We start from the raw sequence: 26,216 nt of genomic DNA, 5'->3' as shown, positions 1-26,216 counted from the left end.
GTAAGATGAGGTCTTATACTAGATTTCAGTGCCATTAATCAAAGGTGGGGTAGGGAGAAAGTTTATTACAATGAAAACACCGAATGAAGTGTACAAACCGGAGAACAGTGAGGAGACGAGGAAAAAAAAACAGCAGGAACACAATTTTCCTTTGTCATTGTGAAGAGAATTTAGCACGTCAACTGTAATTCCTCCACTGAAGAAGACTGGAGGTTGATGCACCATCAGCTCCCTCCTGCTCACACCAATGGCCCACTGTCACTCTGAGCAGGAGGGGCAATTCTGAGACTAAAGTGACTCCAGCCTGTGGACCAGTCCCACCTCATCTTCACAAGGGACTCTCCCACAGGGCCAAAGCTCTTGTTCTCTCCTCTCCCCCCCCCCCCCCATGGGTTGATTGAATCCAGGGACAAGTACCCCTCCCTCTCCCAATGCCACACTTACTCGAAGGCCTTTAACATAAACTGTTTCACATCACACCTCCCCCCCCCCCCCGCCCAGGAGAGAGTAGCTACAAGTCATACAGTCCATCAAAACCCTTTACAATCATCACCCCCCCAAAACCTATTAATCCCCACTCAAACTCTGCCAAGCCTCCCTGTGAAAGGAGGGGGGTTGCACATGGGGCCAGAAACCCCACCCCATAAACTCTGAAGAACTCATCCTCCCTCTGGAGGATCTTCAAACACCCATCAACCATCACCTCTTTGAGATGCAGGTGGAAACCAGAGTAACTGGGGCAGATTAAAAAAACAGGTGCATATGCAAACTCCCCACGGACAGCACCAGAGGTTGCGATTGAACCCAGAGTCTCTCTGGTGCAGTAAGGTAGGAACTATCCATTTTCAAAAGGGCTGATTTTTCCCTTCAGTTACCCCCAGACAACACTGCACACACCCCTCACTCCTGGCTGAGCTCAAAGCCCTGGACTATGCCACACCCTCCCCCAGAAACCATCTGCAAATTAGCATTGCAGGAACTGCAACCCTGCACCACATCCCACTCTAATTACTGCAATCCATATGGGTGGCCTTCTACTCAACAGCATGATCATCAACTTCTCTAACTTACAATGATTTCTTCTCCATTCCACTTCCTTTCCCATCACCTCCCCTCAGTGCCCCTCCTTCCCCTTCTCCCATGGTCCACTCTCCTCTAACAGCTACCCATTTCAGCACTTCACCTCTTCCACCAATTCCCCCCACTTCCCTATTCTGGCCTGAAACATCGACTGTTTACTCACCTCCATAGATGCTGCCCGACCCCCTGAGTTCCTGCAGTGTGCGCATGCGTGTTGGTCAGTCTAATCTTGCCCATCTTCTGCAGCTTCATGGCCACAGGGAAGGTCAACGTGCAGATGCTGAACATTCAGGACCACATTTAAGAAATGCACCTGGAGGAAATCTGTTCCGGGGGGTGGGGGGGTGCTACATGAGAGCGACTTCCAGTCCACCTCAGAGAACAAGTACAGACTGAACAATCAAAAGACCCAACCACCAACTACAGCCACCACTTAACTCTTGCCCACACAGCACCGGAATACGTGGATCCCTGATCAGCCACTGGAGGACCCACCAACAGACAACCATGAGATCATCATACTCCACTTGAGTGATCAATCTAATTCCAACATTTGGGGCATTTTTCCTTACTACAGGCGAGACGGAGGGGTAGCCACCAACTTAAACAGAAGACTGCACCACCAGCATGTCCACTGTAACTGGAATTTTACTCGCACACTTGCACACCGGAGCATCTCCACATGGGCACTCTATCCCACACAAACCAAAGGCCTGATCACTGTGTGCATGCAAGGATGGTAATTTCACATGTGAGCACAGGCTCCAACTTTGCTATGACCAGTCCCGAGCCAGATTGTGAGAGGAGGGTTGGATATGGGGCTAGCAACTCCATTTGATTAAAATCCAGAGCTACAGGAACAGCAACAGAAGCTCTGAAGCTCATCCCCGGGAGAGGAAGGATCTTCACCTAGAAGAACTATGATGAGCAATTTGAAAGTCTGGACCAGGATAGAGGACTGTTGAGCTGCTGTCAGCAGTAGGTGTGCTCAGCTCAGGAAGAAAGAGGTCAGACTCTAGTGCAGAGGTTGGTGGGGCCGTGATTCCCTAGTGTGCCTACACAAACACACTGGTGAGAGACTTAGGAACCCTTCACCCACTAGGACTTCACCATCTGAAAGGAGATGGTGTGGGGAAATATAACAGGAGACTCCCTCCCTCCCTACCCTCTGGCACATTCAGTTAGATTGACCAAGGTGATCAAAACAAAAATCAGGATGCTTGCATTACTCAGAGTAGGCCAAGCAGCAGGTGAAGAAAGGGTTCATGTTTCTGGTGGGAGGTCCTCGGTCAGAATACAAAGTTGTTTAAGTTTCCGAGTGGATTATGGGGATGTCTGTACTCTGGGGGGGCAGGACTGATGCCGAGGATCAATTCTAGAGGTGAAGGGGTGGCTGGGGCAGTTTGAGGGCAGGACACAAGATGTGAAGTGACACTTGCCCAATAGATGACAAGGGAGGGAACGGAGTCAGTGGCACAGACAGGCGGAAACTGATGTTGCTGTACAGCAGAGGGGGCAGATATCACATCACAGGTTCCTGAACTGATTCAGTTCATAGATGGACTTCATGGTTCACCAGCAGCTGATGGAACAGGTTCTCCAAGGCCATGAGGACTACAGCCAGACATGGTCAGAACACCTGGACCATCTGTGCAGGGGCCTGGGGACTATTCATATTGCTGGTCTCACCCCCAATGTACAAAAAGGGAAGCCAGACACCTTGGCTACCAGCTGGGACACGGACAGGTTCGAGCAGAAGTGATCTGCAAGTCATCGACCTCACACCAAGTCCTCCTGGGTCTGGTTGGGAGTCATGCCAGGTTCATTTCCAATTCACCACTCGGGCTGCACCGGGAAGCTTGTAAGTAACCCAGTGACATGGACAAGCCAGCGTGTAAACACCCTCAGAGCTGTGTTCTTCACCCGCCCATCAGAGCACAGACTTCGACAAATGTTCCACTGTCCAGGTGGATACCTCAGCAGCACCCATGGGAGCAGTGCAGGTACAAGGCCAATGTGAACGCAAGCTACCCGTCCTTTACTCACTCCCCATTTCTGCTCCAAATGAACTATCCGCTGTGCCTCCACTGCCTGCCCCACTACCCTGCAATCCACAACTTTTTAACCCTTTTGTTCCCACACTAATCTGCCCCTCCACTAACTGAATGAGTTCCACATCAGACAATCGCAGTCTCGCCCCAACAGAATTTTCCTCAATCCTCCCCACCGTCACTGCATCATAGAACATTTCTCTGTACCCAAGTTCCGTGGAGCGTCTTCCACCTGAAGCACTCACCCCGTTTCCCCATCCACCCATGCTGGCTGACCCCACGAGTATTCACAGCATTTTCTGCTTTTGTTCTCAAGTTTTGGAAATGTGTCTTGTAATTTAAAAAAAACATTCATTTTCTCTGAGGAAAAGTCTATTCCCAGTCACACTCCAGAGGGATTTACAAAGATATTTACATCCAAGTGTGTCATCTGGCTCGAGTCAAAATGGCTTCTTCCCCCACCCCACAATGAAAAACGAACAAAGCAATAAATCGTCTTTGTTGAATAAATTAGATGAGGTTTGGATCCAGTCTGAGAGATTTATTGCCACAGTACTGGTAGTTTTATTTTTCAGCCCTGCGCTCGGTCGCTTGTCCCTGCCTGTACTTGGAACGGCTCTCCTCGATCTCCTGCTTTGTCCTCTGGATGCAGTTGAAGATCTGCTGAAAAAGGGCCTTGTACTCGGGCTGGCCGTCAGCGGAGGTCGAGGTCGGGATGGAGGCAGGTTCGACCGCCAGCAGCGCTCTGGACGGGCTGCAGCGGGCAGCGGGCTCTGGGCCCAGCCGGCCTGGAGTCTGCACCGCCTTGTGGCTGCTGCTGGAGGAGGAGAACCCAGCGGCGGGGCGCTGGCAGCGCCTCAGCAGCTCATCGTACTTGAGCTGGAGCGCGCTGTACTGCTCGTCCACCTCGTTGAGCAGCGAGACGCCGCGGCGACGCACCGCCTCCGCCCGCCTGATGCAGGTCAGTTCATGTCCGCGCACCGGGTCATCGGCGGGGCCGGGGTCCGGGCTATCGGGCCGGCCGTCACTCGCCGGCTCCGGGTAGAGCAGCAGCCTGTCCAGCAGGCTGGCCAGGTCGCGGGGCTCGGAGCTGCGGCGCCGCAGATCGGCCACGCTGCTCTCCAGCTCGGCCAGCCGCTGCGTGTAGTCATGCAGGGCGGTCAGGCCGCGCTCCAGGCCTCCGCTCTCGCTCAGCACCATCCGCCGCTCCTCCTCCAGCTCCTCAGTGCGCCGGCGCTCGGCCGCTAGCTGGCTCCGCAGCGACGACACGGTCCGCCGCAGCCGCTCCCGCTCCTCCGCCAGCGCCTGGTCCTGCTCCAGCGACCTGCGGGTGGACACACAGCAAGGGAGAAGAGATGAGGCCAGAGAAAGGCCACTTGGCCCTACCCACTCCTGCTGTCCCAGCCCAGCCCATTAGCTCACACAGTTCTAAACAGGCCAATGCAGTCCACACAGAATATTTTCCTCTGCTAACATTCCAGTTATAATCAAGAGATGCATGAAAAATCATTCCCTGGGGTTATACAGACCACTTGCCCATGCTGATCAAGGAGTCTTCTTGAGCTAATCTATGTGCCTGCATTTGGCTCACAACCTAGAGCTTTCTCATGCCTGTCTAAGCACCAATGGTGCCCACCTCTAACAGCTCGCTCCATGTCCCTACCATCAGCACCACTCCCTCCCTCCCCTCACAGGGAGAAAAAGTTGCCCCTCAGGTCCCCTTTAAATTTCCCCTCTCACCTTTAACCCATGCCCTCTAGTGTTGGGCTCCCTTCCCGGGGGAATAAAGACAGACCATTCACCTTCATGCCCCTCATGACTTTAAACCTCCATAAAAAGTCACCCCTCAGCTTTACTCCAGGGAAAACATTCCCAGCCTATCCGGTCTCTCCTTGTAACTCAAGCCTTCCAGTCCTGGTAACGTCCTCGTGAATCCTTTCTGCGTCCGCCAGGCTTCTGGGAATGGGCCTCCAGGCCTCTGTTTGAACCCCATCCATACTAACCACATTTGCCTGCATTGAGATGGGTTCCCAGCCTTGATGCTGGGGTCCGCGCGTCTCAGGCTGGGAACCCAGTTCATACAAGGTCTCTCTGCCACCAGTGTCACTGCAGGGGAACTTCATCCAGCCCCAGTAACATCTCTGGTCAGAGATGTGCTGAACAGTCTTTCTCCCCCATGACAGACACCCTGAGTCCATTGTTGTGTCTGGATCCAAAGCAAGAGGTTTTAAGGCGTGGCGGTCTTACCCTTGGAAGTCGCACAGCTCTTTGAGACAGGGGGAGCTCTGCGCCGCCCTCCGCTTCTCCGACTCCTGTCGGGACCTGCTCTTCAGATCCTCGATCTGCCGCTGCAGTTCGTCCACGTGAGACTGGAGACTCTCCACCATCTCCGTCAGGCTGCAAGGAACAGCAGGCACAGGCACCACTGCTTATTACTGTTACTCGTTTAAAGACACGGCATGGGACCGGCCCAACGAGTCGCACTGCCCAGTAACCCCCGATTCAACCCCAGGACAATTCACAACGACCAATTAACCTACTACCGGACTGTGGGAGGAAACCAGAGCACCCGGGGGAAACCCACGCCGTCACAGGGGGAACGTACAAGCTTTCTAACAGGGGACGCTGGAAATGAACCCGGAAACCGGCACGCCGAGGTGTAATAACAGCACACTAACCACTACGCTCAGTTAGAGGGATTGCCAGGCATCACCAGCTGTCATTCCACTGGGCGGGGTCAGGGAGAGAAGTTACGAAAGACTCGGCATCTCGAGCTTCCCACCATCCACCCACTGGAGGTCTGGGGAACATTCGGATGCTTGGGAAGGGGTGGGGGGGGGAGGGAAGGAAAAATTAGATATGCCAGTTTGATTACACCATTGAAGAGAATTTTGGATGGGACGGTTATGGAGGGCTAGGATCTGGGCGCAGGACAATGGAACTGGGCAGAACAGTTCAGTACAGTCTGGATGGGCTGAAGGGCCTGTTTCTGCGGCTCAGAGGTGGGAGAGAGCAATACGAGCAGGGGGCAGGGATTCAGATTTCTGGATCATTGGGACCTCTTCTGGGGCAGGTGTGACCTGTGCAAAAATGACGGGTTGCACTTGAATCCCAGGGGGACCAATATCCTGGCGGGGAGGTTTGCTAAGGCTATCGGGGGGAGTTTAAACTGGAATTGCTCAGGGGTGGGAACCGAACGAAAGTTACAGAGGAAGGGGAGGTGGCTCACAAATAGAGAAAGCTTGGAGACAGTGCGAGAGGGAGGATGGGCAGGTGATAGAGAAGGGATGCGCTCAGTCCGATCGTTTGAGATGTGTCTACTTTAATGCAAGGAGTATCATGAATAAAGCAGATGAGCTTAGAGCATGAATCAGTACTTGGAGCTATGATGTTGTGGCCATTACAGAGACTTGGATGGCTCAGGGGCAGAAATGGCTACTTCAAGTACCAGGCTTTAGCTGTTTCAGAAAGGACAGGGAGGGAGGCAAAAGAGGTGGGGGCGTGGCACTGTTGATCAGAGATAGTGTCACGGCTGCAGAAAAAGGAGGAAGTCATGGAGGGGTTGTCTATGGAGTCTCTGTGGGTGGAAGTTAGGAATAGGAAGGGGTCAATAACTCTACTGGGTGTTGTTTATAGACCACCCAATAGTAACAGGGACATTGAGGAGCAGATAGGGAGACAGATTCTGGAAAGGTGTAGTAATAGCAGGGTTGTTGTGGGAGATTTCAATTTCCCAAATATTGATTGGCATCTCCCTAGAGTGAGGGGTTTACAACCACAGAACCGTAGAACATTACAGCACAGAAACAGGCCTTTTGGCCCCTCTTGGCTGTGCCGAACCATTTTTCTGCCCAGTCCCACTGACCTGCACCTGGACCATATCCCTCCATACACCTCCCATCCATGTATCTGTCCAATTTATTCTTAAATGTTAAAAGTGAGCTCGCATTTACCACTTCATCTGGCAGCTCATTCCACACTCCCACCACTCTCTGTGTGAAGAAGCCACCCACCCCCCCATGATCCCTTTAAACTTTTCCCCCTTCACCCTTAAGCCATATCCTCTGGTTTTTTTCTCCCCTAGCCTCAGTGGAAAAAGCCTGCTTGCATTCACTCTATCAATACCCATCATAATTTTATATACCTCTATCAAATCTCCCCTCATCCTTCTACTCTCCAGGAAATGAAGTCCGAACCTATTCAACCTTTCTTTGTAACTGAGTTTCTCAAGTCCCGACAACATCCTTGTAAACCTTCTCTGCACTCTTTCAACCTTATTTATATCCTTCCTGTAATTTGGTGACCAAAACTGCACACAATACTCCAAATTCAGCCATAACATTCCAACTCTTACACTCAAAACTTTGATTTATAAAAGGCCAATGTAACAAAAGCTCTCTTTACGACCCTATCTACTGTTTAGGGAATTTTGTATCTGTATTCCCAGATCCCTCTGTTCTACTGCACTCCTCAGTGCCTTACCAGTTACCCTGTATGTTCTACCTTGGTTTGTCCTTCCAAAGTGCAAAACCTCACACTTGTCTGTATTAAACTCCATCTGCCATTTTTCAGCCCGTTTTTCCAGCTGGTCCAAATCCCTCGGCAAGCTTTGAAAACCTTCCTCACTGTCCACTACACCTCCAATGTTTGTATCACCAGCAAGTTTGCTGATCCGTATATATAACCATATAACATTTACAGCATGGAAACCGGCCATCTCGGCCCTTCTAGTCCGTGCCGAACTCTTACCCTATCCTATTCCCACGGACCTGCACTCAGCCCATAACCCTCCATTCCTTTCCTGTCCATATATCTATCCAATTTAACTTTAAACGACAACATCGAACCTGCTTCAACCACTTCTGCTGGAAGCTCGTTCCACACAGCAGCCACTCTCTGAGTAAAGAAGTTCCCCCTCATGTTACCCCTAAACTTTTGTCCTCTAATTCCCAACCCATGCCCTCTTGTTTGAATCTTCCCCACTCTCAATGGAAAAAGTCTAACCACATCAATTCTATCAATCCCCCTCATAATTTTAAACACCTCTATTAAGTCTCCCCTCAACTTTCTACGCTCCAAAGAATAAAGACCCAACTTGTTCAACCTTTCTCTGTAACTTAGATGAAACCCAGGCAACATTTTAGTAAACCTCCTCTGTACTCTCTCAATTTTATTGACATCCTTCCTATAATTCGGTGACCAGAACTGTACACAATAATCGAGATTTGGCCTTTTATTTATATTTATATAAATTTGCTGATCCAATTTACCACATTATCATCCAGATCATTGATATAGATGACAAATAACAATGGACCCAGCACTGATCCCTGTGGCACACCACTAGTCACAGGCCTCCACTCGGAGAAGCAATTCTCTACCACCACTCTTTGGCTTCTTCCATTGAGCCAGTGTCTAATCCAATTTACCACCTCTCCATGTATACCTAGTGACTGAATTTTCCTAACTAACCCCCCATGTGGGACCTTGTCAAAGGCCTTACTGAAGTCCATGTAGACAACATCCACTGCCTTCCTTTCATCCACTTTCCTGGTAACCTCCTCGAAAAACTCTAATAGATTGGTTTAGATGGGGTGGAGTTTGTTAGGTGTGTTCAGGAAGATTTCTTGACACAATATGTAGATAGGCCTACAAGAGGAGAGGCTGTACTTGAACTGGTATTGGGAAATGAACCTGGTTAGGTGTCAGGTCTCTCAATGGGAGAGCATTCTGGAAATAATGATCACAATTTTATCTCCTTTACCATAGCATTGGAGAGGGATAGGACAGACAAGTTAGGGAAACGTTTAATTGGAGTTTGGGGAAATATGAGGCTATCAGGCAGGAACTTGGAAGCATAAATTGGAAACAGATGTTCTCGGGGAAATGCACGGAAGAAATATGGCAAATGTTCAGGGGATATTTACGTGGAGTTCTGAGTAAGTACGTTCCAATGAGACATGGAAAGGATGGTAGGGTACAAGATTCCTGGTGCACAAAGGCTGTTGTGAATCTAGTCAAGAACAGCTTTACGAAAGGTTCAAAAAACTAGGTAATGATAGGAATCTAGAAGATTATAAGGCTAGCAGGAAGGAGCTTAAGAATGAAATTAGGAGAGCCAGAAGGGGCCATGAGAAGGCCTTGGCAGACAGGATTAGGGAAAACCCCAAGGCATTCTACAAGTACGTGAAGAGGAAGAGGATAAGATATGAGAGAATAGGACTAATCAAGTGTGACAATGGAAAAGTATGTATGGAACCCGAGGAAATAGCAGAGGTACTTAATGAATACTTGGCTTCAGTATTCACTACGGAAAAGGATCTTGGCGATTTTAGGGATGACTTGCAGTGGACTGAAAAGCTTGAGAATGTAGATATTAAGAAAAAGGATGTGCTGGAGCTTTTAAAAAGCATCAAGTTGGATAAGTCACCAGGACTGGACAGGATGTACCCCAGGCTACTGTGGGAAATGAGGGAGGAGATTGCTGAGCCTCTGGCGATGATCTTTGCATCATCAATGAGGACAGGAGAGGTTCCAGAGGATTGGAGGGTTGTGGATGTTGTTCCCTTATTCAGGAAAGGGAGTAGGGATAGCTCAGAAAATTATAGGCCAGTGAGTCTTACTTCAGTGGTTGGTAAGTTGATGGAGAAGATCCTGAGAGGCAGGATTTATGAACATTTGAAGAGGCATAATATGATTAGGAATAGTCAGCATGGCTTTGTCAAAGGCAGGTCGTGCCTTACATAGAAACATAGAAACATAGAAAATAGGTGCAGGAGTAGGCCATTCGGCCCTTCGAGCCTGCACTGCCATTTATTATGATCATGGCTGATCATCCAACTCAGAACCCAGCCTTCCCTCCATACCCCCTGACCCCTGTAGCCACAAGGGCCATATCTAACTTCCTTTTAAACATAGCTAATGAACTGGCCTCAACAGTTTGCTGTGGCAGAGAATTCCACAGATTCACCACTCTCTGTGTGAAGAAGTTTTTCCTAACCTCGGTCCTAAAAGGCTTCCCCTCTATCCTCAAACTGTGACCCCTCGTTCTAGACCTCCCCAACATCGGGAACAATCTTCCCGCATCTAGCCTGTCCAATCCCTTTAGGATCTTATACGTTTCAATCAGATCCCCCCTCAATCTTCTAAATTCCAACGAGTACAAGCCCAGTTCATCCAGTCTTTCTTCATATGAAAGACCTGCCATCCCAGGAATCAATCTGGTGAACCTTCTTTGTACTCCCTCTATGGCAAAGATGTCTTTCCTCAGATTAGGGGACCAAAACTGCACACAATACTCCAGGTGTGGTCTCACCAAGGCCTTGTACAACTGCAGTAGTACCTCCCTGCTCCTGTACTCGAATCCTCTCGCTATAAATGCCAGCATACCGTTCGCCTTTTTCACCGCCTGCTGTACCTGCATGCCCACTTTCAATGACTGGTGTATAATGACACCCAGGTCTCGTTGCACCTCCCCTTTTCCTGCACAACTTTGTGGGCCGAAGAGCCTGTATTGTGCTGTACATTTTCTATGTTTCTATGATCTGCTAATGAATTTGTAAGCCTTGGTCACAAAGTGGACCCTATCTCACCAACAAGAACCAACGTGCATCCATCTGTGGGGAACCTTGGCCGATCCGAGTGTCTGCAGGTCACCACTGAGTGGCTGTGTCGTTAACACACACATTTCAACTTGCATCGGCTGAGGGCGAGGGTGAACAAACACTCCCTACTGGCCAGAGCATGCAATTCCAGCGTGACTGTTGACATAGCAAAACTGAGTGGCAAACAGGCACAAGATGTGAAAATCCAGAGCAACACTCACACAAAGTGCCAGAGGATCTCAGATCAGGCAACATCTCTGGAGGGGAATAAACAATCAACATTTTGGGCAGAGACCCCTCATCAAGACTGGAAAGGAAAGGGGACGCTGAAGCCAAAATAAGGTAGGAGGAAGGGAAGAGTACGAGCTGACAAGTGATAAGTGGGACCGGGAGGTGGAGATGAAGTAGGAATCTGGGAGGGGATAGGTGGAAAAGGTAAAAGGGCTGAAGAAATAATTCAATAGCAGAAGACAGTGGACCATGGAAGGGGCCGGAAGGCAGAATAAGAGGCAATTTAAAATCTTCAGCGTTGCTTAAAAGGAGACCTGCCCCACGCACGGATTGTAATAATCAAGTCTGTCACGGTAAAGCATCACATTACCTGGTCATCTTGTTCTCTGATGCCTTGCTTTCCATAACTAGTTTCTGATTGGTCACTTCCAGCTCGCGGGCAGTCACGTCCAGTTGCTCGTAGACCTTGGCGTGTTGCTCATTTGTCTGCCGCAGGAACTCCACCTGCTTGGTGAGGTACTGAGAGACGGGACAGAAGCAGTGAGACTGCAGGAAGGGGGGAGGCCTGTCCGACTGGAAACCCCCCTTCCCCTCCACCCACCGCAGGAGGCAAGAGAGCTGCACAATGGCATCACAGGAAAAAGAACGTCCTCCCCGTCTGTATCACTGCCTTTCATTTCCTGAGCATTGTTCTCTCTAAGCTGCATGGCTCTGCACTCACTGAAATACTCCTGCACACAGTGCCTTGGTTACCTCACACCTGGAATTTTCTTCATATCATCTACCGTGTCTTATTTTATAGGCGATCTTGGTCCATCATTGACCATGACTGTTCTTGGCAAATTTTTCTGCAAAAGTGGTTTGCCATTGCCTTCTTCTGGGTGGTGTCTTTACAAGACAGGTGACTCCAGCCATTATCAATACTGTTCAGAGACTGCCTGCCTGGCATCAGTGGTCGTATAACCAGGAGATGTTTTGGGGTGAGACCCTTCATCAGGACTGGAAAGGAAGGGGGCAGACGCCAGAAAGAGAAGGTGATGGGGGCAGGAAGAGGGGAGCTGAGACCCTTCGTCAGTGAAACGCTTGTATCCTATCCATCCTGATGAACTCAAACGACAAACAGAAGGGGCAGTGCCGTCAGTAAGACGCAGGCTCACAACGAGGTAGACTGAGGACAAGAGTCATCTTATCGTACTAGAAATCCCATCAAGTGTCTGACCATACAGGTATGAGTCTGGCGTTTTCGGGGTGGGGGGGAGAGAATGCCTGTGGTAGGTGGGGTCTATGATTAAGATGAACTGCTTTACTGAAGTAGGGAGAAAATGGACTCTGTCCCTCCTACAACATCCCAAAGCAATCTACAGCCAATCAGGTGTTTTCTGCTGCACAATTTATGAACTGTTTGGTCTAATGATTTAGATTTCATTGTTTCAGGAACAGCTTCTTCCCCTCCACCAAATTTCTCAATGGTTCATGAACTGCTGAACGCCTCACTGGTTTAATCTTTGCCTTGTTTAATATTCCTGTTGCAATTTATTGTAATTTGTCTTGCACTGTACTGCTTCCGCAAAACAAATTTCATGGTATGTGAGTGATAGTAACCTGATTTAGATGCCGAACAGCAGGAACTTGGCTCTGCCCAGTGGCCAGCCAGTTCCACTTCCCCAATGACATGTCCGTCCACGGCCTCCTCTTCTCCCCCACTGACACCAGACGCAGGTTGGAGGAGAAACACTTCACATTCCGCTTGGGTAGCCTCCAGCCTGATGGGATCAACATCGATCTCTATAACCTCTCATGCCTTTACCCCACCCTCACAACCTGCTCACCTTCCTCCCCTTGGTGCCCGTCCTCCTTCCCTCTCTCCCATTGTCTACTCCCCTCCATCAGTCCTTTAACCTTTTCTACCTATCCCCTCCCGGCTCCTCACTTTAACCCCTCACCTACCACCTTCAACTCCTTCTCCCTCCCCCCCCCCCCCCATTCGGGCTTCTGCCTCCTTCCTTTCCAGTCCTGATGAAGGCTCTCAGCTCGAACATCCTCTCCGTTGACGCTGCCCGACCTGCTGTGTATCCATCTGTCAGACCAAATACCGAACAGGTTCGATCCAGTTGAACAGTAGGACAATGCAGAGGGGAGGAATGGCCTCTTCCTGCCCCTACCCAATAAATCTCGGTGTAAGCACTGGCCTCTGTATGGTTTGGAATGTAACTGGCTGGCACATTGGTGAGGGGACTCCATATACCCTCTCCCCCACCCTCCCCAGCGAGGGGCATAGTGCCACAGCCTCACCTCGATCTCCTGCAGCTGCTCCTGGTTGGTGCTGTACATCTGCTGCAGCCCCTCCTCCAGCTCCGTGTTGCGATCCAGCAGGGCCTTGCCCAGCTCTGCTGCCAGGTACAGGTCTAGGACAGGAGATAAGACACCACGACCATTAAACCACAAGACCTAGCAGCAGAATGAGGCTATTCAGCCCATTGAGAAAACACTGCCAGTCCATCATGGCTGATTTATAATCCCACTCTCTCCTGCCATCTCCCTGTAACCTTTGACACCCTGACTAATCAAGAACCTATGAATCTCCACTTTAAATATACCCAATGACGAGGCCTCCACAACCATCTTTGCAATGAATTCCACAGATTCTCCAACGTTTGACTAAGGAAATTCCTCCTTATCTCTGTTCTAAAGAAATGTCCTTTTATTCCAAAACCATCTCCTCTGGCCCTAGACTCCCTCACTATTGGAAACGTCCTCTCTACATCCACTAGCTAGGCCTTTCAGCCAGTTTCAGTGAGATCTCCACTGACTTCTAAACTCCAGTGAGTACAGGCCCAGAGGCAAACGCTCCTCACGTGAACCCTTTCATTCTTGGGAATCTCCTCTGGACCCTCTCCAATGTCAGCACATCTCTACTTTCTCAACATTCCAGGTGCCGTTTAACCAGAGCCTTATAAAGCCTCAGCATTACATCCTTGCTTTTATATTCTAATCCTCCCAAAATAAAAACTAACATTACACTTGCCTTCCTTACCACTGACTTAACTGGCAAGTTTGCTTTAGGCAATCCTTTCCAAAAGGACATCCTTTTGCATTTGTACAGGGCCCTGGTGAGACCACACCTGGAGTACTGTGTGCAGTTTTGGTCTCCAGGGTTAAGGAAGGACATCCTGGCTGTGGAGGAGGTGCAGCGTAGGTTCACTAGGTTAATTCCTGGGATGTCCGGACTGTCTTACGCAGAGAGGTTAGAGAGACTGAGCTTGTACATGCTGGAATTAAGGAGATTGAGGGGGGATCTGATTGAGACATGTAAGGTTATTAAGGGATTAGACAAGATAGAGGCAGGAAATATGTTCCAGATGCTGGGAGAGTCCAGTACCTGAGGGCATGGTTTAAGAATAAGGGGTAGGTCATTTAGGACAGAGTTGAGGAGGAATTTCTACTCCCAGAGAGTTGTGGAGGTGTGGAACGCGCAGCCTCAGAAGGCAGTGGAGGCCAATTCTCTGGATGCTTTCAAGAAGGAGCTAGATAGGTATTTTATGGATAGGGGAATCAAGGGTTATGGGGACAAGGCAGGAACCGGGTATTGATAGTAGATGATCAGCCATGATCTCAGAATGGCGGTGCAGGCTTGAAGGGCCAAATGGTCTACTTCTGCACCTATTGTCTATTGCTCTTTTGCACCCGATTTCTGAATTCACTTCCCCATTAAGAAAACAGTGTTTTCAATACTTCTATCAAAGTGCATAACTGTACACGTCCCAACACTACCATGCTGCCTTTGCCCATTCCCCCAATCTGTCCAGGTTCTTCTGCAGCTTCCCTGCTTCAACACTACCTGACCTACCACCCATCTCTGAATCCTATGCAAACTTTGCCACAAAGCCACCAACTCCGTCATCCAGGTGGTTGACATACCACGTGAAAAGAAGTGGTCCCAACACCAACCCGAGAACCACAACCCTGGTGGGCCTCCAATTTCAACGGCGCCCTGAACAAAGATAGTCGAGTTTATCGTCCCGTGCACAAGTGCAGTACAGGTAGAACGACAAGTAGATCCAGACACCACACAAAGTGGCCACCATGTGTATGTTCATGGTCTTCTGCTGCTGTAGCCCGTCCACCTCAAGGTTCAACGCGTTGTGCGTTCAGAGATGCTCTTCTGCACACTACTGTTGTAACGAGTGGTTGTTTGAACATTGCCTCCCCATCAGGAACAACTTCAAAAGGCAGTGCCTCATAAAAGTGACATCCATCATTAAGGACCCCCACCACCCAGGACATGCCCTCTTCTCATTGCTACCATCTGGAAGGAGATACAGGAGTCTGAAGACACACATTAGGAACAGCGTCTTCCCCTCCACCATCAGATTTCTGAATGGATAATGAATCTATATACATTACCACCAGAGAGACATTCAGTAAGCAACACCAAACTGATTGTTTGAAATCAAAACGACCTTACCTGGTGCATCAGGGCTGGGGTGTGTCTGCACCCACATCATACCCCACCCCAGTGCTCCACCCTCACCATTCCCAAGCAGATTTGCAGGTGGGCATCAAAGATTTTGGACAGTGTTGTAAATTAGATTTTTTTTATTACATATTACAATGTACTGCTGCCACAAAACAACACATTTCCTGTTAAACCCGATTCTGACAAACACCCAGTGGCTCAGATCAGCGATGAACCTGCTCTTTTCTGACAGACAAAGCAAGCTGAGGGTAAGCAGAGCAGACTGCAAAGCCCAGCCCTCCTGCTGCAACTGAGAACGAACGAGCGAAACGGCAGATGAGGTGTGATCGCACCCGTGCGTGAGAGAAGATGTTCTCTCACACTGCTGTCAGAGTCAGTAATGGGACAGAAACATTGGCAGATCAACACGGGAAAGTGTTAATAGAGCTGACACAGCCACCAGACATTTAGAAACGCAAATGAGATGGAACAAGGTCTAGAGAACAAAGTTCAAAGTAAATTTATTATCAAAGGACCTACGTTTCACCATACCCAACCCAGAGGTTCATTTTCCTGCAGGAACTCTAACAGAACACACAGGACAGAAGCAGTCAATGTGCAAAAGGCAACAATCGTGCAAACACAAAAGGAAAAATAATAATAAATAAGCAAATGAGAACGAGATAAATAATTCTTGAAAGCGAGGCCACAGGTTCAGTGTTCGGGTGAGTGAGGCTATCCCCTCTGGTTCAGGAGCCTGATGGCTGAGGGGTGATAACTGTCCCCAAACCTGGTGCTGTGGGTCCTGAGGCTCCTGTACCTCCTTCCTGATGGCTGAGGGGTGATAACTGTTCCTGAACCCAGTGATGTGGGATGTTTAAATTTCAGGTCAATGTCCATTCCCCAGACTGATAACCTAACCCACACTCTCACACCCAAAACAGGTAAAAGCAGCGTAGCGATTAGCACAGTACTTTACAGCACCAGTTTTCAATTCCCACCACCGTCTGTATGTTCTCTCCAGGACCGGTGACCGGTTTCCTTCCGCAGTCCAAACACGGACGGGTGAGGGTTAGCGAGTGGTGGTCGTGCTGGGCTGCCGCCTGAAGTGAGGCAACACTGCGGGCTGACCCCAGCAAACCCTCGGACTGTTGGGTTTTGACGCAAACCGATGCATTTCACTGTAGCTCAATGAAGTGAATGAGAATCACTGACACAAGCTGTGAAATTTATTGTTCTGCACAGGAGTACCAGTGTAAAATATTAAAAATCACTACAAAATAATGTACAAAGAGTGAAAAAGTGAGAGTGTTTACAGAAATGTGATGGCGGAGAGGAAGAAACTGCTCTTGAAACATTGAGCTATGAGTGTGTGCCTTCATCTGCCGTCCCTCCTCTTTGACAGTAGTGATGAGGGATGCCTTTTTGAGGCATGACCGTTTGAAGATGCCCTGGGTGGTGGGGAGGCTGGTGCTGATGGAGGGTGTGAGGAATGCACTGCCAGTAACTGTGCTGGAAGCGGATACAACAGGGGGTCCCCCCCCTCACCCCCAGAGACTCTTAGAGAGGTACATGGAGCTTAGAAAAGGAGAGGGTTATGAGGCAGTTTCCAGAGTAGGTTACATGGTCGGCACAACATTGTGGGCCGAAGGGCCTGTAATGTGCTGTAGATTTCTGTGCTGAGTTTACAGCCCTCGGCAGCTTTATCCGATCCTGTGCATTGGCCCCTCCGTAACAGACTGCAATATAACCAGTGACAAGCTAATCTGTATAATCTGACAATCCGAGATGCATCAGCAACAGATTCAGCTGTGGACAACACAGAAGACAGAGCTCAGTCACTTCCCAAAACTGCCGCTCACTTTGTTCGTGTCTCAGCCAGTCCCTCAGGGGGGAGGAAGATTTGGCGGGCATACAGACGATCAACACCAACATTCAACTCTTAGTCACAAAGGAGAGGTGTTTTGTACAGCCACCGGTGTGTAAAGCAGTCGGATTTGTTCTGCCTGCATGCCGAGAAGGCTTTGGCTAAGCATTTTTCTTGCCTTGCCTGGCTGCCAAGACAGACAGCCTGGAGATTCTTTCACCGCTCCCTCCCTGTGTTCAGCCTGCCCCACTGTATGATGCAAGGAAGGGCAACAAAGACAGTGAACCAACACTGAGACACTTATCCTGCTACGAACCTACAACCGACCCGATTACCAACACTGAACCGTCCCCACAACCTACCGACTCCATCTCCTGTCCAATATTTATTTTTTATTATTATTATTATTCTTTTTGCAGTTTGCTGCCTTTTGCACTTCTGTTGGTTAATCGGTATTCTAAGTGTTTTTTTTAAACGTGTTTCTTTGTATTTATTGAGAGTGCCTGCAAGAAAATGAATCTCGGTTGTGTATGGCGAATTGTGTGTACTTCAACAATAAATTTACTTTGAACTTTACATCTGGGAGCTCGGTACCGTCTCAGCTAGAACCAGAATCACAACAGGGGTCTCTTCCTCTATGCTCTGTCATCTTGTCACTATTTTCTCTTTTTTTCCACTACTTTTGTAGAACATAGAAAACAGAACATTACAGCACAGGTCAATCAGCCCACTGTGTTGTGCTGACCTTTTAACAGTCCATGATTAACCCAACCCTTCCCTCTCACTCAGTCCTCTAATTTTCTTTCATCCATGTGCCCGAGTCTCTTAAATGTCCTTGATGTATCTGCCCCTACCCCCACATTCACCATTCTTTAAAAAGAACCTAGCTCTGACATCCCCCATACTTCAATCCAAACACCTTAAAATATGCTCCTTCCTATTAGCCATTTGACTCAATTATTTTGTTCGTATTAGCCGTTTGATTCACTGATCCGCCATTTCCGTTCTATCTATGCCTCTTATTCATCGATTGAGAGACGGCCGGGAACAGGGTCTGCCAGCCCTTTGAGCCGCCCAGCAACCCCCCTATTTAACCCTAGCCTAATCAGCGGGCAGTTTACAATGACCGATTGACCAACTGGTACAGCTTTGGGCTGTGGAAGGAAACGGAAGCACCCAGAGAAACGCAGGCAATCACAGGGCGAACGTATGAACTCCTTACGGGCAGTGAGGGGAATTGAACCCGGGTCACTGGGACTGTAAAGCATTGTGCTGACCACTCCACTGCCATGCCACCCCTCAGCCTCCCTCGCTCCAAAGAGAAAAGTCCTGGACATTCCCTCTGAATCAGGAGGCACCATGGTAAATCTCCTCTGACCCTTCAGAACTCCCACATCCTTCCTACAACGAGATGACGATTGTCACACACATTTCTTACTGCAACTTGTAGTTACTTTCTTAATGTGTTACACTAATTTATTACAAAATAACTAATTTTGCAACATCTGAGCACCTTATTAGGTACAGGAATACTACTGACTGGATGCTTTTTTTTGCACCATTCCCTGTAAACTCTAGAGACTGTTGTGCGTGAAAATCCCAGATCAGCAGTTTCTGAGATACTCAAACCACCCCGTCTGGCACCAACAATCACTCCACAGTCAGATCACATTTCTTTCCCGTTCTGAAGTTTGAACTGAACCTCTTGACCGTGTTTGCACGCTCTTGTAAATTGAGCTGCTGTCATATGATCAGCTGATTAGATAGTTGCATTAACAAGGTCTACAGGTGTATGTCAGTGACAATAAACTTGAATCTGACCATTTAGCCAGCCACCCTCTTTAGGAACGGCAGAGAGCAGGTCAATGACTAAGTTTAACCACAGAAATATGGAGCATTACTTAGAGAGTTATATTTTCACCTACAGCCAGTTACAAGCTGCCACTAAACCAGAAAACACAACTCCTGGGGGGGGGGGGGGGGGCAAATAACATGAACCTGCCCAGAGAAAATCTACAAAGAAGTTGCCAGGACTTGAGAACCTGAGTTATAGAGAAAGATTAAATAGGTTAGGACTATTTTTTCCTGGAGCAAAGGAGAATAAGAGGAGATTTGATACAGGTATACAAAATTATGAGCGGCTTAGAGAGGGCAAATCCAAACAGGCTTTTTCCAGTAAAGTTGGGAGAATCCAGTACGAGAGGTTATAGGTTAAAGGTGAAAGATGAAATATCTGAGGGGGATCTTCTTCACTCGGAAGGTGATAAAGAGTGTGGGATGAGCTGCCAGAGGAAGAAGCACGCGTAGGTTTGATTGCAACACGAGGGAAGTTTGGACGGGAGGGGTAGGTAGGGCGATGGTCCAGGTACAGGCCGATGAGACCAGGCAGATTAATAGTTTGGTATGGACTAGATGTTTCAGTGCTGTACTGTCCTATGACTGGAACCCTCATTAGAAATGGGGGATTCCATCATCTGTGATCTCTGAACCCTTCACAAACATTTCAGCACAAGGCCAGATCTGTCTGCATCCTCAGGCAGAGTTACGAGGGGAACAAAAGAACAGCCATTGTTGGGATTTATTCTGGACAGGGAGGAGGGGTTGAGCCAAGGGAGGCCGAGTTGAAATCACTATTAGGAACAGCGGGAGGGAGAGGGGCAGAACTGGGAAGGGCGGGAGGTGGTGGAGGGGTTGATCCTTTGTGATCTGAACACCCTCCTTGAAAGGTCAGCGGACGCAGATTCAGAGAGTTTGAAAGGGAATTCACGCCTGTCGAGGTCCAATTCAACCGGCGCGCTCACTCAGAACACTGTTGCCATAGCGACACAGCGGGTGCAAGAGTGGGACTCACTGGAACGCAGGGCAGGCACAGTCTTGATGGATTGAATGGCCTTTTTCCCAGGCAGGATACCACAGGAAGCTTTGACTGTAGAGAGAGGCAGATATGCATGGTTCACAGTAACAACCCCCCCCCCAAACTCTTCAGGGAGCCCAAGCCATGGGAAGCAGTGGTCCCATGGGCCATTCAGCCCATCTTCATACTAGCCCTTCAGTAATTTCACATCCCAGTTTTTAAATCTAAGATCAGCTGGTTCCCCCACCCTTTCCCAGAGAAAATTGCCCCCAGTGATTTCAAGCCCAACCATCACCTCTCAGTGTCACTAGATCTAAAATGCAAAATCTCCCTCGGCAACAGCACAACATGAGCCAACCAGCTTCTGTCCTGGGAGAAGTGTGAGACCCCCACATTCCAAGCACAAACAGGGACAATCCTAGGACATCAAGGTACACATTTGGGTGGGACTTTCCCTGAGCACCCAACCTCTGATCCTGATTAACACCCAGTCCCCGAGCTTACACGGTCGAGCACCCTCGTTCCATCTACTACAACACAGGCTTTGCAGGTGGCCACCCGTCCCCATCCTCTACCACTCTCAGGTTAGAGAAGCAACACCTCATATTCTGTCTGGGTAGCCTCCAACCTGACATGAACATCGATTTCTCTAACTTCTGGTAATTTCTCCCCTCCCCCTATTCCCCACTCCGAATTCCCTATCCTCACGTGTCCATCACCTCCCCCTGGGGGTGCCCCACCCCTTTGCCCCATGGTCCACTCTCCTCTATCAGGTTCCTCTTTCTTCAGCCCTTTACCTCTTCCACCCCACCCCCCCCCGTATTGCTGCCCCTCTCCCCGCCCTCCCTGACATTGCCCCTTCATTTCCAGTGCTGATGACCAAACGCCGACTGTCTCTTCCCCTCCGCAGATGCTGCCTGACCTGCTGGGCTCCTCTAGCGGTTTAAGTGCGTTGCTCCGGACTTCCAGCGTCCACAGAATCTCCTGTCTTTGCGACACAGCCTTCCTTTCCACAATGCAAGGACTTCGGACAATCCTGAGCACCCGGGATAATTCCTACCCCGTACCGCGTCGTTCAGGACAACTCCCGGCCGATCACTGTGTAAAACTCAACACCAACCCCCGGCGGAGCGAAAGGAAGCGAAGACACAAGATGCTCGAAACACAAGGCGCCTGAGACACGCAGCGGGATAGGTACCATCGATGGAGGCATGGGAACAGAGGTCATTTCGTCCCGAGCCGGGACAGCTGTGTTAAAGATCCAATTGAGCCGAAAGGCTTCTTCAAGTTTTCTTTAGGCGGTGGGCAGAGAAGAACAAAGTAACTAGACTGCACCGACCTGTTCTATCAGAGGGTTTTTAATCTCAAACAGAGACCGTCTCCTCTACTAAAGGCCGGTGCAGGTGACAGACCGCGGGACCGGGACTCGAACAAGGCAGCGCCCCGGAACAGAGGCACAGTCCACCGCGAGAGAAAAGACACGAGGTCTCACTCACCGTGCTCCATATCGCGCTGCTGCTGGAACCAGGAATCCTCCCGGAGCTCAAACTCCTCCATTATTCTGTCCGTCAGCATCCTCCCTCCGTGTGGCGCTTAGCGAGCACCGGCTCTCCCAGCCCTCGGCACCGCAGCGCCGCGGGGCTCACTCCATCGCAGCGACGTGGCAGCGAGCGGCGGGGCGGCGAAGGGCAGCGGCCCAGACTGGGACCGCCGGCCGGGGGGCGGGAACCCCGCTGGCCAGGCCCCGCCCCCTGTGTGACACACCGAGCCGCAGCCAATCCGCCGCGCCCGCCACGTCACCTGACCGACAGCGTCCCGCCCACCCGCTCTTGGAGTGCGGTTCGAATCCCAGCCAATCCGCCGCGTCCGCGACGCCACGTGACCGACAGCGTCCCGCCCCCCGAGAGGGCGCGGCTCATTGAAAGTTCTGCGGTCGAGACAATGGAGCCGGCGGGGCTCCTCCCGGGGTAATTACCGGAGCCCTCGCTTGTTGCATTCATCGGGAGCGTGGCTGCGTGAAGAGTACAGAAGCTTCAGTCATACTTTACTGATCCCGGGGGAAATTGGTTTTCGTTACAGTTGCACCATAAATAATTAAATAGTAATAAAACCATAAATAGTTAAATAGTAATATGTAAATTATGCCAGGAAATAAGTCCAGGACCAGCCTATTGGCTCAGGGTGTCCGACCCTCCAAGGGAGGAGTTGTAAAGTTTGATGGCCACAGGCAGAAATGACTTCCTCTGACGCTCTGTGTTGCATCTCGGTGGAATGAGTCTCTGGCTGAATGTACTCCTGTGCCCACCCAGTACATTATGTAGTGGATGGGAGACATTATCCAAGATGGCATGCAACTTAGACAGCATCCTTTTTTCAGACACCACCGTCAGAGAGTCCAGTTCCATCCCCTCAACATCACTGGCCTTCCGAATGAGTTTGTTGATTCTGTTGGTGTCTGCTACCCTCAGCCTGCTGCCCCAGCACACAACAGCAAACATGATCGCACTGGCCACCACAGACTCGTAGAACATCCTCAGCATCATCCAGCAGATGTTAAAGGACCTCAGTCTCCTCAGGAAATAGAGACGGCTCTGACCCTTCTTGTAGACAGCCTCAGTGTTCTTTGACCAGTCCAGTTTATTGTCAATTCGTATCCCCAGGTATTTGTAATCCTCCACCATGTCCACACTGACCCCCTGGATGGAAACAGGGGTCACCAGTACCTTAGCTCTCCTCAGGTCTACCACCAGCTCCTTAGTCTTTTTCACATTAAGCTGCAGATAATTCTGCTCACACCATGTGACAAAGTTTCCTACCGTAGCCCTGTACTCAGCCTCATCTCCCTTGCTGATGCATCCAACTATGGCAGCTGTTGTGGCTATGGCTATGGATGTGACAGAGTCGATGCAAAAGCTTCCATTAGTGCTGTTATGCAGTAAAATTCCTGGCTCGCCTGCAGTATACGTGGAAATAATGAATACAACAATAAGTTCAAAGCAAATGTATTATCAAAGTATATATATGTCACCATATACTACCCTGATTTTCTTGTGGGCATTCACAGTAGAACAAAGAAATACAGTAAAACCAGTGACAAAACTGCACACAAAGACTGACAACCGGCCCCGTCACAACTAACTAGTGGTCAGCGCGACGCCCCCACAACTCGGAATGTCGGAGTTCAGAGTTCAGTTCCGACGCCCTCTGTAAGAAGTTTGTACGTCTTTCCCATGGAGCGCAGTGGTCTCCTCGCACAGTCCGAAGACGTACTGGTTAGTAGGTTAATTGGTCATTGTAAATTGTCCTGTGGTTAGGCTAGGTGAGTGCTGCTCATTCTGTACTGCATCTCAAAATTATAAAAAATTAAAAGACACTGCAAATTCAAATAAATAATAGTTAAATAATTAATTACTGAGAACGTGAGTTGTAGAGTCCTTGAAATTCCATTGGTTGTAGAATCAGTTCAGTGTTGAGGTGAGTGAGGTTATCCCCCTCCCTTGGCTGAACAGAGGAGCACTTTTAGTAAGAGTGCAAAATGAGTTCATTCTTACCCTCGGCCATTAGGCTCGATAATGAGTCAAACTATAGCCGGGGGAGTGATGACCCCCTCCTGTCAGACTGTTTGTGGTAACTTTATTCTTTCTACTTCTCATTTTTATATCTGCACTTGTACTGCCACTGTGACACTAATTTCCTTTGGGATCAATAAAGTATCTGTATCTACAAACAAGAGAAAATCTGCAGATGCTGGAAATCAGAGCAACACACACAAAATGCTGGAGGAACTCAGCAGGCTGGGTAGATCCATGGAAAAGAGTGAACAGTCGACGTTTTGAGCCGAGACCTTCTAACTGTCTTGTTCAGGAGCCTGATGGTTGAGGGGTAATGACTGTCCCTCAGGTTCCTATATCTTCTTCCTGACGGCAGCAGTGAGAAGAGAGCATGGCCGGGTGGTGGGGGACCTGCTTTCTGCTTTCCTTGTAGATCTGCTCAGAGGTGGGGGGGACTGGGCCATATCCACTACCTTCTGTTTCTGATTGTAGTGCATATCTGAATTGGAGCAAGAGAAGATTATGGAAGTAACAATCATGAAATAACCAAATATTGAATTTAAGATTCAGAGAATGTTGCTGTACCACCAGGAAGGGGTGTGAAAGAAGTACTTGGTTCAGGCTTCTCAAAGCGGTGGGGAAGAACCTGTCCTGAAACGCAGGACACTCTGCAGATGCTGCAAGTCCAGAGCAACACACACACAAAATGCTGGAGGAACTCAGCAGGTCAGGCAGCGTCTGGGGAGGGGATAGTTGATGTTTCAGGCCAAGACCCTTCATCGGGACTGGAAAGGAGGGGGCTAAACCCAGAATCAAAAGGTGGGGTGAAGGAGTCCAAGCTGGCAGGTCACCTGGTTTTCCAGCTCCTGTATCCTCTCTCAGAGACAAGCGACTGGCCAGGGGGTGAAGGTGGGCTGGATGCAGGACGTGACGAGGCTGTGATGGACTGGCCTGTCCCTACCTCCCCCTGCAGGGTCCGGTGGTGCAGGGCAGTTGTCGGGCCCGGCTGAGATGCAACCGTTAGCATTCAGGATTGTTCAACGTCATTTCCAGTACACGAGAACAAGATAATTGTTACTTCAGATCTGATGCAGCACAAGAAGGTAAAGAATATAGTAATAGTAAAACACCACGAATATAAATACTTGAGGTAGCTTGTACACACAGATTGATTGTCTGTCCATAAAGAGATGCTGGGCACAGGAGTGACTGTGACGGGAAGTGATGAAGTTGTGGTGATGAAGTCAGGGTACTCGTTACAGCTCATCTGTAAACATTTACAAATACAAAAAGAAAACAAACTTCAAAGTAAATTTATTATCAAAGTACTCCCACGTCACCATGTACAACCTAAGATTCGTTTTCTTGCGGGCATTCACAGCAAATACAAGAAACAGAATGGAATCAATTAAAGAACATTCCCAACAGGACAGACAACAACCAGTGTGTAAAATAAAACACACTGTAAATACAAAAAAATCAGCAATAAATATCGAGAACATGAGGTGAAGAGTTCTTGAAGGTGAGTTCATTGGTTGTGGGAACAAGTGAAGTTGTCCTACAGTCCAAGATGGTTGAGGACCCTCCATGCACAAACACCTGAGAAAATAAACACAAAGAGATAGGGAGTGTCACTCCACTGGGTAGGGAGATGGTCACTCCACTGGATAGGGAGATGGTCACTCCACTGGATAGTGAGATAGTCTCACCACTGGGTGGGGGGGTCACACCACTGGATAGGGAGATAGTCACACCCCACTGGGTAGGGGGATCGGCACACCACTGGATAGAGAGATAGTTGCACCACTGGATAGGGAGATGGTCACACCACTGAATAGGGAGATGGTCACTCCACTGGATAGGGGGGTGGTCACACCACTGGATAGGGAGATTGTCACACCACTGGATAGGGAGAGTGTCACACCACTGGATAGGGAGATAGTCACTCCACTGGATAGGGGGGTGGTCGCACCACTGGATAGGGAGATTGTCACACCACTGGGTAGGGAGAGTGTTGTAGTACTTTTCCAGATCCAGGAGGGATCTTCCAATAAGGTCATGTGGGTAGAAGTTTCTAATAGGAGTGGGGTGTTCACCCTATAGATGCTCAGTATAGAGAATCCTAACTGTTGTATCATCAATGCCCAGGAACAGAAAAGGCTACAGAAAGTGGTGGATACAGCCCGGTCCATCACAGGCAGCACCCTCCAGACCCACCACCACCACCAAGGACGAGAACAGCAGATACCTGGAACAAGAACCCACCAGCTGGAAATCCACCCGCCCGCCCCCCCCCCCCCCCCGCCAAGTCACTCAGCATCCTGACTTGGAAATATGTCGCTGTTCCTTCATGGTCGCTGGGTCAAAATCATGGGATTCCCTCCCTAACAGCACTGTGGGTGGACCTACACCTCAGGGATGGTTCAAGAAGGCAGCTCATCACCACCTTGAGGGCAACCAGGGATGGGCAATAAATGCCAGCTTAGCTGGCGATGCCCACATCCCGTAAATGAATAAATTTT

General features: G+C 49.4%; 1 protein-coding gene across 1 annotated transcript; it reads right to left on the bottom strand.

The window, feature by feature from the left end:
- Positions 1-1,405: 1,405 nt before the first annotated feature.
- LOC134352154 (cerebellar degeneration-related protein 2-like) lies at positions 1,406-21,856 on the bottom strand. The gene is made up of 5 exons (XM_063059406.1): positions 21,640-21,856; positions 13,259-13,371; positions 11,337-11,485; positions 5,379-5,528; positions 1,406-4,455 (listed from the first exon to the last, which is right to left on the bottom strand). The coding sequence occupies exons 1-5, from the start codon at positions 21,716-21,718 to the stop codon at positions 3,696-3,698; spliced, it is 1,251 nt and encodes a 416-aa protein (XP_062915476.1). The 5' UTR covers positions 21,719-21,856; the 3' UTR covers positions 1,406-3,695.
- Positions 21,857-26,216: the final 4,360 nt, after the last annotated feature.

Source organism: Mobula hypostoma, chromosome 9, assembly GCF_963921235.1.
Source record: "Mobula hypostoma chromosome 9, sMobHyp1.1, whole genome shotgun sequence".
NCBI classification, from domain to species: Eukaryota; Metazoa; Chordata; class Chondrichthyes; order Myliobatiformes; family Myliobatidae; genus Mobula; species Mobula hypostoma.
This window is presented reverse-complemented; position numbering and strand designations above follow the sequence as displayed.